The sequence below is a fragment of the Lutra lutra genome, chromosome 2 (assembly GCF_902655055.1).
Source record: "Lutra lutra chromosome 2, mLutLut1.2, whole genome shotgun sequence".
NCBI lineage: Eukaryota > Metazoa > Chordata > Mammalia > Carnivora > Mustelidae > Lutra > Lutra lutra.
Window position 1 is genome coordinate 182,982,201 of NC_062279.1, and position 16,442 is coordinate 182,998,642.

Consider the following 16,442-nt stretch of genomic DNA (forward strand, 5'->3'; position numbering starts at 1 on the left):
GTCACTGAGAGAACAAAGAGTCAAATTGCTAGTTGTCGAAACCAGGAGTTTAAGTGCATAGGTGAAGCTAGGATGTTGGCTCTGTGCTCGGATGGACAGAAACAGCACTTTCTTTACTGAAAGACCACGCCATGTAATCAGCCAGGAGGCAAAGTCAAAATCACTCCATTTCAGACACTTAAGTTCATGTAAAAACAAAAACTCCCAAATATTTTTGATATTTAAAATAAAATATTTTATATCAATTCTTAACTTCTGATGAGATTTCCCTTTTTACCTCCATGGTATGGGTTTTAAGATGTATTAAGTAAAATACAAACATGTACACACACTCACACACTCACACACATGCCCAATATATAAATGGTAACACATACATAAAGCATTTTCCCGAGAAAATGCAAAGATGCAAGGGAAATTTTTATGTAGGGCTCAGACAACTTGCCATAAAACACAAGGTCCCCATTGGAAGAGGTTGGTTGGTTGGTCGTTTTTTTCATGCAAAAAATCTGGTAGGAGGATAGGAATCCACCTATTGGCTGGATTGGCTGCTTCTAAGCTCTAAAGTTTATCATTCCATGAATTAATTCTTCCAGTGATTGTTGCCATAAACAAACTGTTCCTTGGGAGAGGAGAGGCAGTTTGGAAAGTCGTATGTACTTATATACAGGCCACTAGCAGTATACAGAAGAACGTTGTTCTCTAGTGTTGACCGTGAGCATGAGCCCGTTAGCTAAACAAGTGACCTAAAGATTTTTCGTAATGTAAAGTAACGTAACGTAATGTAAAGTAACGTAAAGCTTTTCGAAACTTCACCACTGACCAGGCATGAAGTGACCTGGATCACTGAAAGGACAGCAGGTTCAGATTCTGACTCTTTCAAGGGAGATATTTTTTTATTAAATTAAAAATCTTGGTCCCTCCATTTTAGAAAGCACTTCTCAAGCCTGTAAGACACACACTTCCGTGCCCTTTGTTTCTACCTCTATATACATTGGTTTTGGGTGGGGCATGACTTCCCAAGTTCCTCAACACTCATTCTCATCCTCTACCAGAGATCTTAAAACCCTGAACAAATGCGGACTGAAAGATTGGATGAGAGAAGACTCTAAGATCTTTTAACTTAGCTGTATGCAAGTTACTGAGTGCCACATAATTTCTTTTTCGGTGTGTGAGTGCTCGGGGCATGTTCTCAAATAGACAAACACATACTGCTCAAATCAACTGGGAATCTTCCCCAGAAAGCATTTCAAAAGAGTGCGAGAAATCACAATGTTTCTGTTCCACTCTACATATATTATTTTAAAGTACACTGGAAATTTTAAATGTGTACAAATTCAGAGGTTTGAGAAACATCAAAAGCCATAGATAGAAGTTTAGGAAGCCGAAGGCTGCGAACTTCCCTTCTCATGTAATCCGTGCTTAATTTTGCATTCCTCACAGGTGAGCAGGCAGTGCCTAGAATGGAGGCAAAAACAGAAGTTTGTGCTTTGACACTGGAAGGTCTAGTCTTAAGACAACATTGCCGAGAGACTTTTCTTTTTGTCTTTCTTTTCTTTTGAGACAGAGAGAGAGCTCGAGCGGTGGGGAAAGGGCAGAGGGAGAGGGAGGGAGAGAATCTCAAGCAGACTCCATGCAGTGCATGAGGCCAGTGCGGGACTTGATCCCATGACCCCTAGATCATGATCTGAGCCGAAATCGAGTCGGATGCTTAACCAACTGAGCTACCCAGGTATCCCCTAAGAGACATCGTCTACATTAAAGTTCACAAGTCTAATTTTTTAAAGGAAAAACAGGAGCTGTTTCTTGGTGAGAGACTCCCAGAATTTCATCCCCCCAAAAGGGCCAATAACGATCTTCATGTCCATTGTTTCCATGTTGCCTCTAGAATAGAATCCACTGTGACAAGTGAGGGTCTTTGGAGAAATGTGTCCCCACCACTAGTCCTATAAATATTCTCTCTATATATAGCTATATAGAGAGAGCTCTAAATATATAGCTATTTCTAAATAGCTATTATACACTGAGCACTTACTGTCCTAAATAATCATTTCTATTCCTTACAACATGTCATGAAAACAGTTCTGATCACCATTTTCTACAGAGGAGAAAACTGAAGATGAGAGAGTGTGAGAAGCTTGTCCAAGGTTAGCCAGCTTTGTAAGTGGTAGAACTGGTTTCAAACAGGTACTCGAAATGCAGAGGGAATGTCGTTAAGTCCAGGGCTCTGGACTTAAGGACACCTTATGTGTCCTTAATGGAGCTCATACCTCTGAATAGGAATCATGATACACATTAACTTAGAAGGGTTCTGAGAAGTCCTGCAGCAGAGAAACCTGTTCCCGTTGTGTGTGGCCCTGTGATGGTAGAAGCCATGTCTGCTGATGAAGGCATTCTTTCTACTGCACATTGCCTTGAATGTAGTAGGTGCTCATGAAATGTTGAGCAAATGAAATAGGTAATTATTTGAGTAAGTTGAGTAATAAATAATTATTATTGAAATTGAATAGCAACAACTCAAAAATGGAGAGTTAAAGAGGTTTTTTCCCCAATATATGGATACTTAGATAATTGTTTAATATTATAAGTGGTGAAAGGGCCTTCGTTTAACTTGTTATCAGTCCTTCCTTTACAATCCCTCAATCAAAAAGGTCACAAACCTGTTGCAACAACATGGATGGAGTGAGAGCGTATTATGCTGAGCAAAGCAAGTCACTCAGAGAAAGACAGACCATATGATTTCACCCATATGTGGAATTTAAGAAACAAAACAAATGAACAAAAGGAAAAGGAGAGAGAGAGAGAGAGAGAGAGACAAACCAAGAAACACTCTTAGCTCTAGAGAACAAACAGATGGTCACCAGAGGGGAGGTCGGTGGTGGGATGGGTGAAACAGGGAATGGGGAGTAAGAGGACACTTATCATGACGAACGCCAACCATCACTAGATTGCACACCCGGAACTAACAGAACACTGTATGTTAACTGTACTGGAATTAAAAATAAGAACTGAATAACATTTTTTTAAAAAGTTACAAACCTGTTATGCCCTGGACCAAAACCAGCCCCACGTAGCTGGTCTTCAAAGGAATGGAATTTACTCTGGCATACTCGTATGTATGACGCCTTTCCAAGGGCAAATCCCAAGACACCTGCAACTGTAAAAGCAGGTTAGGACAGATCATTTAAAAGTTCAGAATCTCCTCCATTAATTATCTTCTAGAACTTTCTACATGAACCATAGTAATTTTTACGTGAAAAGTACCACGATAAATCAACAAACAAAATCTCTGCCAGTGAATCTCCCTATTAAAGAGCAGGATTGGGAAATGGAGACTTTCTGATCTCCTCAGTTTTGAGCTGGTGGTAGAAGGGCCGGGATAGAGGAAGAGAAGGTGCTGTCTCAGACACTGGCAGCCAGAGGGAGGCCCAGTGGGCAAATGAATGTCTGAGGCCACCACAGAAGGAAGGGATGGGGTTTGGGTTGTGGCTATAGGTAGCTTCCAAATTCCTTGGCAGGAAATCCCCTTAAGTCTCTCAATGGGTTAGAGAAAGGGGAGCCACGACCCATCTTGCTGGCCAGGAGGAGCGGTCACGAGGCAGAGGGAACCTCCCAGGGAGAAACACCCAACCTGCTCTTCTTGCTGGGAATGGGGTTTCAGCCCATACACTGGACTGCATTCTCTTTGTACCTAACGGGTCTATGTATAATGAGTTATTCGAATAAGACGACCCCCCACGTTTGTGGTTAATGTAGTATTAGAAAGTCCCTGCTTTCTGAAAAGTATTCATTGGCTAGGTCCGTCATACAAAATATTTTGAAAAAGCTGGCCAAAAGGAGAAAATTCAAAACCTTAACGGCTCTATCATTCAGAGGCTCTGTTGTTGGTCTCTCTTTGGTCCAGGCTTTAAAGAGGCCTGTCGAAGGTGGGGTCCCTACTGCCCAGCCTTATACCAGAAAGTGCTGCAGGAACTAAGAAGTGCAAAGAGACAAAAACATGGAGACCGATTTTTTAGAGTGTCAATACATGCAATTTGGTTGGCCTGAAAATCCATATATCCAGTTGCTATAAACATCCTTCAAAAAAAAAAAGAATTTAGTTTTTTTTAACTTCTATAACTTACGTGCAACTTTGGGCAATGATCCAAATCTTGGGTTAGATGCTAAATAACCTAAGGAACAATACAGAAATACATTATTATTTCATTTTATAACTTATTCAGATTTATAAAGTATAAAGAAAACGTCAATGTTTAAGATACGCACAGATTCTCAATCTAAAGAGAAGGTTTTTAAAGAGTTAAAAGTCAGTCCTTGATGGAGCTTAACTCTCAAATCACCTTTGTTGGTGAGTAGCATGTACTGGCTTGCCAAAATGTGTAGGAAAAGAATATGAAACAGAAAATTCAAGAGTGATTTAAAGATACCAAGGTGGGGGCGGGCAGGGGGGCTCTGCTGGCTACAGGCTGCCTTTTGGTTTCTGTTCAGGTCATGAGCTCAGGGTCGTGAGATCAAGGCCCATGTCAGGCTCCCTGCTCAGCAGAGTCGGCTTGGGATTCTCTCCATTGCCCACTGCCCTCCCCTGCCCCCCACCAGCTCGTGCTCTCTCACAGTCACGCAGTCTCTCTCTAAATAAATAAAATTTTAATAAATAAATAAAGATATCAAGGCGGGGCTCCTGGTTGGCACAGTCCATGGAGCATGCAACTCTTGATCTCAGGGTTTTAAGTTTGAGCCCCATGCAGGGTGTGGAAATTCCTAAAAAATAAAATCTTAAAAAAAAAAAAAAAAGCTATCAAGGCAAAGGCAGAACTAACAACTTAGTTCCAAGCAATTAGGCATCGCCTCCTCCTCCTTTTAAGTAACTGAACACAAAGTCTCAGTTTAGAGATTCATAGCCTATTGATCATAATTTTTACATGAAAACATTAAAATTTGTGGTAGGCAGAGTTATGGTCTCCTAAACATGTCCACATTCGAATCCCTGAAAACTATGAAGAAAATGGAGTTAAGTTTGCTAATCATATAATTTCATTTTTATTTATTTATTTTTTTAAGATTTTATTTATTTGTCAGAGAGAGAGAGAGCACAAGCAGAAGGAGCAGCAGGCAGAGGGAGAAGCAGGCTCCCCGCTGAGCAGGACTTGATCCCAGGACTCTGGGATCATGACCCAAGCCGAAGGCAGACACCCAACCAACTGAGCCACCCAGGTGTCCCCAGATAACTTTAAAATAGGAAGATTATCCTGGATCATTTGGGTGGACCCGATGTAATCAAGATGTAATCATCTTGAATGTGGAAGAGGGATTCAGAGACAAACCAGACAGATGGCAGGATGACAAGAACTTGCCTCAGCGTTGCTGGCTTTGCAGACAGAGGAAAGGGCCATGAGCCAGGGATTGTAGGTGGTCTCCAGAAGCTGAAAAGGGAAAGGAAGGCCCAGACCAACCTCTCCTGAGTACCAAGGAAGCTAGCATTGCTGGCACTTTGATTTCTGCCCACCAAGATCTGTTTTGGATTTCCGACCTCCGAAACTTGAGAGAATAAATTTGTATCGCTTTAAGCCACTATGCTTGTGGTAATTTATTACAGCAGCCACAGAAAACTAATACACAAACCTGGAAAAGTATATTTGCACACATGTGGGAGACTGCAGATTTTAAGCAATTTAGTGTCTATAAAACATAATATAGATATTGTGGCCATATTTTTTTGTTGTTAGAAATGGTCTGACAGGGTGCCTGGGTGGCTCAGTGGTTTAAGCCTCTGCCTTCTGCTCAGGTCATGATCTCAGGGTCCTGGAATCAAACTCCATGTCAGGCTCAGTGCTCAGTGTGGAGTCTCCTTGAGGATGTCTCTCCCTCTCCCTCTGCCCATCTCCCTACTTGTGATCTCTTTCTCTAAAATAAATAATAAATCTTTAAAAAAATGAAATCATATTTAATAAATCAACTTTAAAGACAAGAGTAACACTGAGTGAGATGGGATTCTCCTAGATGCATGGCATATATGGTCTTTGAGAACCCAGAAAGAACTAGAACATTTTCTCTCATGTTTGCTGGGTATAATACTCTTTTTAAGGTCCTGGTGATCAGCAGTGTTCAGTATAGTGTTCAGTACAGCTTCAACAAAGTCAAATGCCTTCTTGTTGTCTGGGGCCCAAGCAAGGCCTAAAGGTGCTCTCGTAGATGGAAATAAGAAGAAAGAAGAGAGTTAGATGGGAAATGTGGAAAATTCTAAGAGTCAGGGAGAGGGTCTCTGGGGAGATACTGGACGCTCCTAGTTTCTGGATCTGTTGTTCAGATTGGACAGGGTGCCAGCACGCAGGTGGAGTTCCATGCCACATATCTCCTCTCTGGAACCCACTTCTGAAGGAGACACTCTGTCTAACCGTAGCAGAGCCCGAGGAAAACACAGGGACTCCTGCGCACAGAAAGGCACGGCATTGGTTTCCTGGGCTCTGAACCAGTTACCACAAACTTAGTGGTTTAAAGCAACACAAATTTGTTCCTTTACAGTACTGGAGGTCAGAAGCTCAAAACGGGTCTCCCTAGGTGACTCAGTCCATTGGGGTGCCCATACCAAAAGATGGCAGACTTGGGAGGAGGGGTTATAAACAACAGAAACTCATTTCTCAGTTCTGGAAGCTGAAGTCCAAGGTCAGGTGCCAGCATGGTTGGGTGAGGGTCCACTTTGGGGTCGCAGACTTCTTGCTGTTTCATCAGGTGATGGCAGGAGCTAGGGAGCTCTGTGGGATCTCTTTTCCAAGGTCACTAACCCCCTTCATGGCGCTCTACCTCCCCGCTAAAGACCCCATCCCCTAATACCACTGCATGGGGTGTTAAAGAGTTCACCATGTGAATTCAGACCATAGTCCTGAGCTAACGTCAAGGTATTGGCAGAACTGCCTTCTTCCCGGAGGCTCGAGGGTCTCTTGCCTTTCCAGCTTCTAGAGGGAGCCACATCCGGGCTCATGGGCCCCGCCTCCGTCTCCACAGCCAGTGCTGTTGACCCGAGCCCTTCTCCTGCTGCCATCCCTCTGCTCCGCCTTCTGATCCACTCCTGCATTTTTCATGAACCTTTTGATGACACCAGGCCCATCCAGATAATCCAGAATGATCTCTCTATTTTAAGGTCAGCTGATGACCACTTGCAACCTTAATTTCCCTTTGCCACATAACCTACTATAGACACTCAGCCTGGAGATGAGGACATCTTCGGGAGAGGGGGGTACTTAGTCTGAAAATTAGCAAAGACCAGCATAAATAAATCCCTCACCAAAAAACAAAGGCCAAGTGCCAAAAAGCTGCCAGGAGGGCCAGGGAAAACTGGGATTTCTTAAGTTTAATTGTTCAATAGATCTAGAATCTTACCTTGGTGGACTAGTCCTTGGGTGGCGAGCATGCTCACAAGAGAAAAAGGCAAAGCTGTAAAAGAAAAGTGTCTTTCGTTATTGCTATTTCCAAGCTTGGCACCCCATCCAGAAAGTCATGGGAAATTAGTCTGGGATTTTTTTTCCTCTTATTTACCTGGGCAACGAGTTTTGTTTTTTCTTTTCAGTGTACCAGAATGCATTGTTTATGTACCATACCCCGTGTTCTATGTAATATGCTGGGCAACGTGTTTTCAGTCATTTGTTATTTCAGTTATTCAACAAATATTTATTAAACGCCGCAGGCAGAGTTTTCTTGAGATCTGCCCCAGTCCCTCAACCTGAAGCCCAGCATGAAGGGGATAAAACTATCCATGCTACTCCCTCCCTGCCATCTGCTTTTACAGAGTGCCCCCGCCCCGTGCACCAGATTCAGAGCACGACCTATGACAAAGGCATCCTGGCGTGTGTGCCCACTTAGCCGTTGAACTGGGGAGTTTGCTTTGAGCTGTGGCTTTGGAAATTTTTAATCCTATATAAAAGTTAAAAAAACACTATAAACTCCGTCATACCCCATCTAGGACCCTTCCTAGCTTTTTGTCTTGAGTGATACTTTGCTGCACAATTTGGGGAGGTCTGTTTTCTGAAGATTACAAGATGGTCATACTCGTGTTAAACATGGGTGGTGTTGAGCTATGATTTTTAAAACAGGCAAGTTAGTCTGGCAAAGGCAGTTTCTAGTTCTAACAAAATGCAACAATTCTTCCAAGAGCAGAGAGCACAGATGAACATCTAGCTCTTCCTAGCAACCCAGAAAAATCAAAGAGCAACCGATTTCCCCATTCCTATCTACCTGATGGTAGATGAGTGGGTCATACGCAAATGTTAATCTTCTAGTGCTCACTTAAGTTACTGACTCATTGGCTGTAAAACACACACACACACACACACACACACACACACACACACACACACACACACACCATGCATTTCTAGGAGCACAATCAATAATCATAATAATGTATAATGAATATCAAGTTCTAAAATGTTCCTTTCCGATCCTTTGACACTGAACTTGACTGATCTTAGAAATCAAGATGCACATTTCAAAGTATACATTATCCCAATGCTGCAAAACACTGGGACTATATCTATAGGCCCCCATCATGACATTTTCAAATGGCAGATCATGGATTTTTTAAATTGGAAGAGACTTGAACGCACAGTGTGAATTCACACCCTCGTCTTACATAAGGCAGGCCTGGCAGGAGGAAGTGCAAAGTCCCCGCTCAAAAGTGAGTCATTACCATGGTTCTAATGTGACACTGAGGGCTGTTTATTGCGGCAAATATAATGTTAACTAAGATTAAGAGGGGAGCAATTACCTCTCTTCCAGAAACTTTCTTCTTGACATTCTCGGATAATCTTCGAAATCTCTCCCCTGTGGATGTGCAGTTTTGATTTCGGACAAAACAACAGACTCTGTAAGGAAAGTTGTGTGGTGAGTTGACCGGAATCATGAGCAAAGCACGTGCACTGTTTTCCCTAGAGGAGCGCAGGGCGGACTCTGGACTCTGGTCACCCAGCGTGTGTGCTGTGTGGCTGCCCGCAGTCACGACCGGTCTCAGCCAGTACCTTCCAACCCGGAATGCTGGACGGGTTTAGGCAAGGAAAGAATCCCAGTGGGAGAAGCAGAGTGATTCACTGACTCAAGCATGGAACAGATATCTGGTCAGAATGAATGACCGCTGAGACCCGAGTTTCTTTCCAACCTCCAGCCTCTCTGTCCACGCGGCTCACTCTCCCTGCAAGGCTCCTGCACCCCTTGCCTGCCTGGCATCCTTAGGACCCAACTCAGTATTGCCTCCTGGGTGAAGAAGAGATTTCCCCTCAGGCACGATGTTTATGTATCTGGGATCCCACTCAGAGCAGGGGACTGCATAGTTATTTATAGACTGGGCATTCCGATTCACCTATTTCTACTTCTGTTTGCATTTTAAGGCTGTGAACTCATCAACAGACTGCTTTTTATTTGTCTACTCTACTTTCTTTCTTTCTTTTTTAAAGATTTTATTTATTTATTTGACAGAGAGAGACACAGTGAGAGAGGGAGCACAAGCAGGGGGAGTGGGAGAGGGAGAAGCAAGCTCCCCACGGAGCAGGGAGCCCGATGCGATGCGGGGCTCCATCCCAGGACCCTGAGCTGAAGGCAGACGCTTAAGGACTGACCACCCAGGTGCCCTGTCTATTCTACTTTCTTTTTTTTTTTTTTAAGATTTTATTTATTTATTTGACAGACAGAGATCATAAGTAGGTGGAGAGGCAGGCAGAGAGAGAGAGAGGAGGAAGCAGGCTCCCCGCTGAGCAGAGAGCCCAATGCAGGGCTCGATCCCAGGACCCTGAGATCATGACCTGAGCTGAAGGCAGAGGCTTAACCCACTGAGCCACCCAGGTGCCCCTCTACTTTCTATCTTAACAGGTTCTTTTACACGTTTGTGAGTGGTCTGCACATAATTTCTGGTGGAAATACTGACATGGTTGACATGATCATTTTTTACTAGATCTGTAGTATTCTTTTTATCCTATCAATACGCTATAATCTGGACTAACTCCCACCACTTATGACCCTCCCCCTTTTGCACACATGTATTATTCACTCGTGCTTGCCTACATTCTCCGTTCCTTTTCTCCTCTACCCATCACTGCCATTCCGGGGGTTTAATGGGGCTCATTTGTTGGTATGCATTGTTGTACAATGGTCACTGTTGCGGGCACGGACATCTTTTTTATGCCAATGGCATTGTTTTATATATATTTAACATTACTCAAAAAATGTTTTCAACTCAGCCCTATGCGCTTAAGATCTAACTGCTGTTAGGTCACCGTTCTAACTGTTCTCGCCGCTGTTACTGTTCTAACTGCTGACTAATTCTCCGGCACGTCTCCTTACAGTCTCCCATGAGAACATGTGGAGATAGATACCTAGAAGTAAAATAGAGGACATGTGTATTCCCGATTGCACAGTCTTGCTGGCCTTCTCTCCCCAATGGCTGCATCAGTATCGACTCACACCAGCAGTTCCTGAATGTTCCTCTGTGCCTGCAGATCTTGCCTGAGAGCTAGTTAAGCTGGATTCGAAGCAGGTTAGAGAACAGACTTTGGAACATCTGGCATTCTCTAGTTTTCTAAATGTTGATAGTCTAAGTACAATGCAATTATTTCATTCTTACCTGCATTTCTCTGGTAACTAATGTGTTTGAGAATATACATATTTTTCAGCCCCAATGCCCTTCTCCTCGCATGTTGAAGCAATCCCTCAACTAACCTCGGTTGTCATCTTGGGTTATACAGTGGCTCCATACTTTTTCATTGTGGTAAAAGACACAAAACCTAATATTTATCATTTTAACCATTTTAAAGTACACAATACACGCACTAAGGACACCCACAATGCTGTAGGGCCACGACCCCAGTCTAGTTCCAGAAGTTTCTCGTTACCCTAAGAGGAAATTGCATGCTCATTAAAGAGCCTCTCCTCATTCCCTGCTTACCCCCAACCCTTAGCTACCTGGCAATCATGAATCTGCTTTAAGTCTCTATGGATACATAAGTGCTATCATACATTATGCTTCCTTTCATGGCTGTCTTCTCTCCCTTTGCATAATGTTTTCATGGTTCATCCATGTTGGAGCATGTGTGAGCAATTCATTTCCTTTTTGTGGCTCTAGAATATTCCATTGTATGGATATACCACATTTTGTTTATCCAGCCACCTACTGATGGGTATTTGGGTCATTTCTACCTTTTGGCTGTTGTGAGTAGAGCTGCTCTAAACGTGGATGTGTGAGCTTTGTTTGAACATCTGTTCTCAATTCTGCTGGGCCGTATGGTAATTTTATGATTAATTTGTTGAGGAACTGCCAGACTATTTTCCACAGCAGCTGCACTATTGTACAATCCCACCAACGAAGTATGAGAGTTCTAGTCTTCCCACATTCTTGTCAACACTACTCGTTTTCTCTTTTGTTTCTGTTCCTTTCCAAATTAGCACATTAAATTTTTAAAAATATAACTTATTTAGTTAATTTAAGGTAAATAAACGAAATTGTTTCTGTTTTGAATTATGGTCATGCTAGTGATTGTGAAATGGTATCTTATTGTGGTTTTGATTTGCATTTCCCTAATGACCAATGACATCGATCATCTATTCATTTGCTTGTTGGCCATTCACATATTTTCCTTGGAGAAATACTAATTTAAGTCCTTTGCCCATTTTTTTTTTTTAAATTGGGCTGTCCTTTTGTTGTTGTCAGAGCTCTTTGTATATTGTGAATACTAGACCCTTGCCAGATATGTGATTTGAAAATAATTTTATCCATCTCTGGGTGGTTCATCCATTTTTTTTTAAACAAATTTTATTTAATTTGTTCCTTGCTATACAAGTCACACTTGTATTTCCTTGTTTGTGAATTATTTATGTAGGACCTCTGCCATTTACCACTTGGATATTTAGTGTTTTTCTTGAGGTGCAACTCTTTGGCTTTTGAGTCTTCCTTTGCTGATTTTGCCAATGTTCCTTTTTAGACTCTTTGTAGTAGATGTCAATGTGGACGATGGTCACCATTTCTTGAGCACTTTCCCATGAGCCACGCACTGTGCTAAGCACTTTACATGCATGATGATAAGGTGGAAGGACCCTGTGGCATCTATGCCTTCAGAGTTCTACCTACAAGTAGGTAGACCTCCATCTTCTTTCTTTAAAATTCCCCACAGCACAGCACACAGATGATGGAGGTCAGGGTGAGTCATGGCAGTGAGAGGAGATGTTTCCCCTCTCTACTTACCTTAGCTGCTCAGCAAGCACTCCTTATCCCTGTGTCAAAATCTCTTCTTGGTTCTGCCAGTGGCTGCGGCAGAGGTAGGGAATGCCTCCCTTCCTCATCTGCCCCAAACACACCCATATATATCCACATCTGCGGTCAGGGACCCTGACCACTACAGCTGCTGTGAGTCCTGCTGTCAAGACCGATGCTTCTGCATTGTCTCCCCGGAGTTGCTCTGGTGATCCTTTCTTGTATAGCCATACATGTTTCATGGCTCTCTATTTCACAGAGGCAACTCGGGCGTCTACATTTTCCTTGTGACTTGATACCATTTGTCTGTTTGCCTCTCCTAAACTTCACTCCTTAAACATCCCCTCCTTCATGAAACCATTTTTAGCTGGAAAAGTTGACGCTAGAGAACATGAACTCCATTTACCCACCAAAATACTTTCTTTTTGCTTCATGTATGTGTCCCCGAAACATACAATATTCATTCTTCACCCTTTGTAAGGCTGTGCCCCTGTTAACGCTACGGTTCTCAAGCTGAATGCTACTTTAGTAGTTAAGGAACACCTGTCAGCAGCATATACACTTCGTATGGTTAGCCTTGGCAACAAAATGTAAAAACAAGCATGATGTATCATTCTGTTAGATTCATTTAAGAGAGCTGCTCTGCCAAAGGAAACTTCTTCAGTCACTGACAGCCTACATAAGAGTTAGTTAGGCTGGATTCTCAACAGGAAAGAGAAAAGAAAGGATTTTATAAATAAAATTTTAAAAGGCTCTTTTTCAAGGAAGCCAAAAAAACAAAACAAAACAAAACAAAACTTTCCTGCCCTATCCCATTGTCTCTGAACCCATCCAGCAAAGTGCCAGATTGAACACGGTAAGACTGACTGCTCAAGGATGAGGTTTAAGGAAAGTCCTACGTGATGGTCCTCTTTAGTTGGCAGACTTCCGAATTAAAAATATACCTGCTTGCTTGGTGGTGGCAAATGGTGGCTTTTATCTTGGTTTCCGTGAGTAGACACTGAAGCCATAATGACTCTAGTCTTTGATTCTCTTCTAGTTGAATGTGCTCAGCTTATTCGTTGACTCGATGTCTAAGGAAAGAAGAAGGGAGTCATGCTGGCTAGGTCACCATCCAGTCACTATGGCTGAATTTGAGATCAACCTTAAAAACACCCTTAGCATTAGCTCAGCAAAAGGAAAACTTACTTTCATTTTGTCATTAGTCTTAGTCTCCAACCACCTGCAGACTCATGTTGTAATGCTCCTCCCCAACCAATACACACAAATTAACTCACTATGGGGACAAATAGGATTTAGGTTGGAGTGAAATGACACACCATGCACAGTTTTACTACTTAAAAATTGTGTCCTACAAAAGGTTTCAATTCGTTACAAGGTCACTAACTATAAGAAATATTTATTGAGTGTCTACTATGTGCCAGGCCAGGGGAAGACAAAAATTGGGTGTTGAAGGAGCTCCTGGTCTAAAGGGGAAGACAGACAAGTCAGCAGCTATCCAACATGCAAAGGGCTCCTTCACGGGTATACAGGGTACTAAGGAAGGAGAGGAAGAAAGTACTATTCTCTCGGGTTAGTTCTGAAGACACCAAAGACTAAGACTGTTGAATTTTCAAGGGATGGATGGACTCGGAGTCAGGAAGACCAGTTTGGAAGGTGCTGTAATAGTCCAGCCAAGGATCTGAGGAGACCCGAACCAAGACCTTGGGGACGGATAGCGATGATCAATTTGAGTTTGGAAATGTGGGATTTGGTGCCTGTGGGGGCATACATTGGGATTAGCCAGTAGGAATGAGAATATTTGATAATTTGGTTCTGGAGTTACAGATTAGGGATAGGCAGGGAACAGGAATTTGGGAGCAGCTATCAAAAGATGAGAGGTAAAGCAAGAAACAAAGTTGTCTACAAAGAGTATTGGAAAATGTGAACATTTGAGGCCAAGGGAATACCAACAAGGGAAGAAAAAGGAAACAAAACAGGCTAAAGAAATGACTGAGAAGGAATAGTTGATAAGGCGGGGGGCGGGTTCCCAAAGGAGAAAACGCATTATCGGTACCACATGGCTCAGAAAAGTGATTTAGCAATGATGGGCATGTTTCCAGGTGGATCATGAACCCTCCCAACCCCCGCCTCTACCAACAATGGCCACAATGAACAGTAAAGGGCAACTTTGCCCTCAGATTGACCTATTTCTTGATGAGCTCCAGGAAGTTTTTGCTGACCTAAAGCCAAATTAGATCATCTTGGCTCAGGCATTAGGCGGCTGCCTCAAACCAGGGAGCAAAGGTACCATGTCTCAGCTCTGGTGGTCAGGCCCCCTCGCACCCACTGAATACCCGGTCCACATCTGAGCAAGCCTCCTGGGAGGGTCTTGCCATCCGAGTGCAGCTCCCGCCACCATGCCCTGGTCGGGCTTGGGGTCCCTCCACTTTTTCAGTGGTTGGGGCGGCAGGAACGCCGACACCAGGGCAGGGGGTGGGAGGCCTGCTGCAGGAAGAGGACCGGCGCGCGCTCCGAGGGACAGAGGAGGGGGTCGCGGCACTTCCTGGTGGCGGGGCAGGGAAGCCGGCCATCAGCCCGCAGGCGTCGCCTCATCTCCAGCCTCAGGCCGCCTGCACGACCCGGAGCCCCCCACGCTTGCCGGACCTGGGCCAGAGCTCGAGCCAGGCCAGGAGGGATTGACAGGGACGATTCTGGATTCCCCCCGCCCCTGAGGACCCCGGCAGTAAAGCGGCAGAGGAGCCGTCCCCCCTAAACCCCCCGCCCCCAGCTCCTCGCCATGCCTCCAGCTGTCACCCAGGGCGGGCTCACCTGCGCAGGTAGGGATCCGGAGCCAGCCGCGCCCGGCCGCCCGCCGAGCCCAGCGGAGCCCGCCTCCTCCCGCGACCGCAGCCGCAGCCGGACTGCTCCCGCCTGCCGGCGCCGTCCCCGCGCCCCGGCCGCCGGCTCCCCGCTCCTCTCTCCCCGCCGCCCGGTCCTCGCCTCCTGCGCAGCTGCGGGGGTCGCGTCTTCCTCCTCTGGCTCCGCCCCTCTGCGAGCGCGCCCCACCCCCGCTGCGGTTCCTTTCTCGGGGGGGGGGGGGGGGGGGGCGGGGGTGACATCAGCGCCCACCCGCAGCTGCTCAGGCTGAGATCCGGCTCTCGCAGACTCCCGCCTCACTCGGAGTCCCGACACCTAGTAGGTTCTGCCTTCTCGGTGGGGTTCACCTGTTAACTCCTCTCATCCCAAAGAACCCGGCAACAACCATCTACTGAATGCTGCCCCTAGGTCAAGTGTTTACTTCCACTTATAGGCAAGCCTTTCTTGTTTGTTTTTTATGGAGGTATAATTGACGTATATCATTGTATTAATTTTAGATGTATAACATAATGCTTAGATATTTGTATACATTGTGAAATGATCACCACAATAACTCTAGGTAACATCCTTCACTATACAGTAATACCCTCCCCCCAAATTTTCCCCCTGAAGATGAAGACTTTTAAGATCTAGCAACTTTTTAAAGAGCTTTTATTTATTTATTTATTTATTTACTTACTTACTTACTTACTTACTTATTTAAGTGATCTCTACACCCAAGGTAGGGCTCGAACTCACCACCCCGAAAACAAGAGAGAGGGGAAGGGAAGCAAGCTCCCTGCTGAGCAGAGAGCCCGACGCGGGGCTCGATCCCAGGACCCCGGGATCATGACCTGAGCCGAAGGCAGAGGCTTAACCCACTGAGCCACCCAGGCGCCCCTCACTCAGCAACTTTCAAGTGTGCAATGCAATATTATTAACTATCATCACCATTGCTGTACACTAAGTGCCTGTGATTTATAACTGAAGGCTGTACTATTTGCCCACTTTCAACCATTTCACCCATCCCCATGCAATCCTTTTTACGACCTTTAGGATGAGTACCGTTACCCTCATTTTATAGATCGAGTGGTGCAAGGCCACACTGGGAGCCTGGAGTGAGAGCCAGGTCAGCTTGGTTCCCAAGCCTTCTCTTTCTGTTGTTCTCTGTCCACAAGCTCCGGCTTCCTGCCACTCCCAACGTCTGACAAGGGAAGCTGCTGGGTGCCTTTGTCATCTGTATCGCTCATCCTGACCTTAGTTGAGATTCTTCCCTGGGATCAGGGCACTGGGGTTTAGGGAGTGTGTTGAGTTGGAAGACAGGTTGTAATCCAAGTAGAAGGCTCCGGCATTTCTCACTGTTTCCTACTATCCCAAC

At 44.6% G+C, this 16,442-nt stretch overlaps 1 protein-coding gene across 1 annotated transcript; it reads right to left on the minus strand.

Annotated features, from left to right (window-relative positions):
- Positions 1-248: 248 nt before the first annotated feature.
- On the minus strand, positions 249-15,202 carry OCIAD2 (OCIA domain containing 2). The gene is made up of 7 exons (XM_047719258.1): positions 15,038-15,202; positions 13,171-13,299; positions 8,759-8,855; positions 7,375-7,428; positions 4,125-4,172; positions 3,040-3,157; positions 249-1,458 (listed from the first exon to the last, which is right to left on the minus strand). The coding sequence occupies exons 2-7, from the start codon at positions 13,234-13,236 to the stop codon at positions 1,377-1,379; spliced, it is 465 nt and encodes a 154-aa protein (XP_047575214.1). The 5' UTR covers positions 13,237-13,299; positions 15,038-15,202; the 3' UTR covers positions 249-1,376.
- Positions 15,203-16,442: the final 1,240 nt, after the last annotated feature.

Excerpts from the sequence above, each read along its gene's own strand:
- OCIAD2 (XM_047719258.1), bottom strand. The coding sequence starts at position 13,236 with ATGGCTTCAGTGTCTACTCACGGAAACCAAGATAAAAGCCACCATTTG. Across the intron at positions 8,856-13,170 it reads TGCCACCACCAAGCAAGCAG|AGTCTGTTGTTTTGTCCGAA; the intron begins GTATATTTTTAA and ends CTTTCCTTACAG. Across the intron at positions 3,158-4,124 it reads ATCATTGCCCAAAGTTGCAC|TTGCAGGTGTCTTGGGATTT; the intron begins GTAAGTTATAGA and ends CTGCTTTTACAG.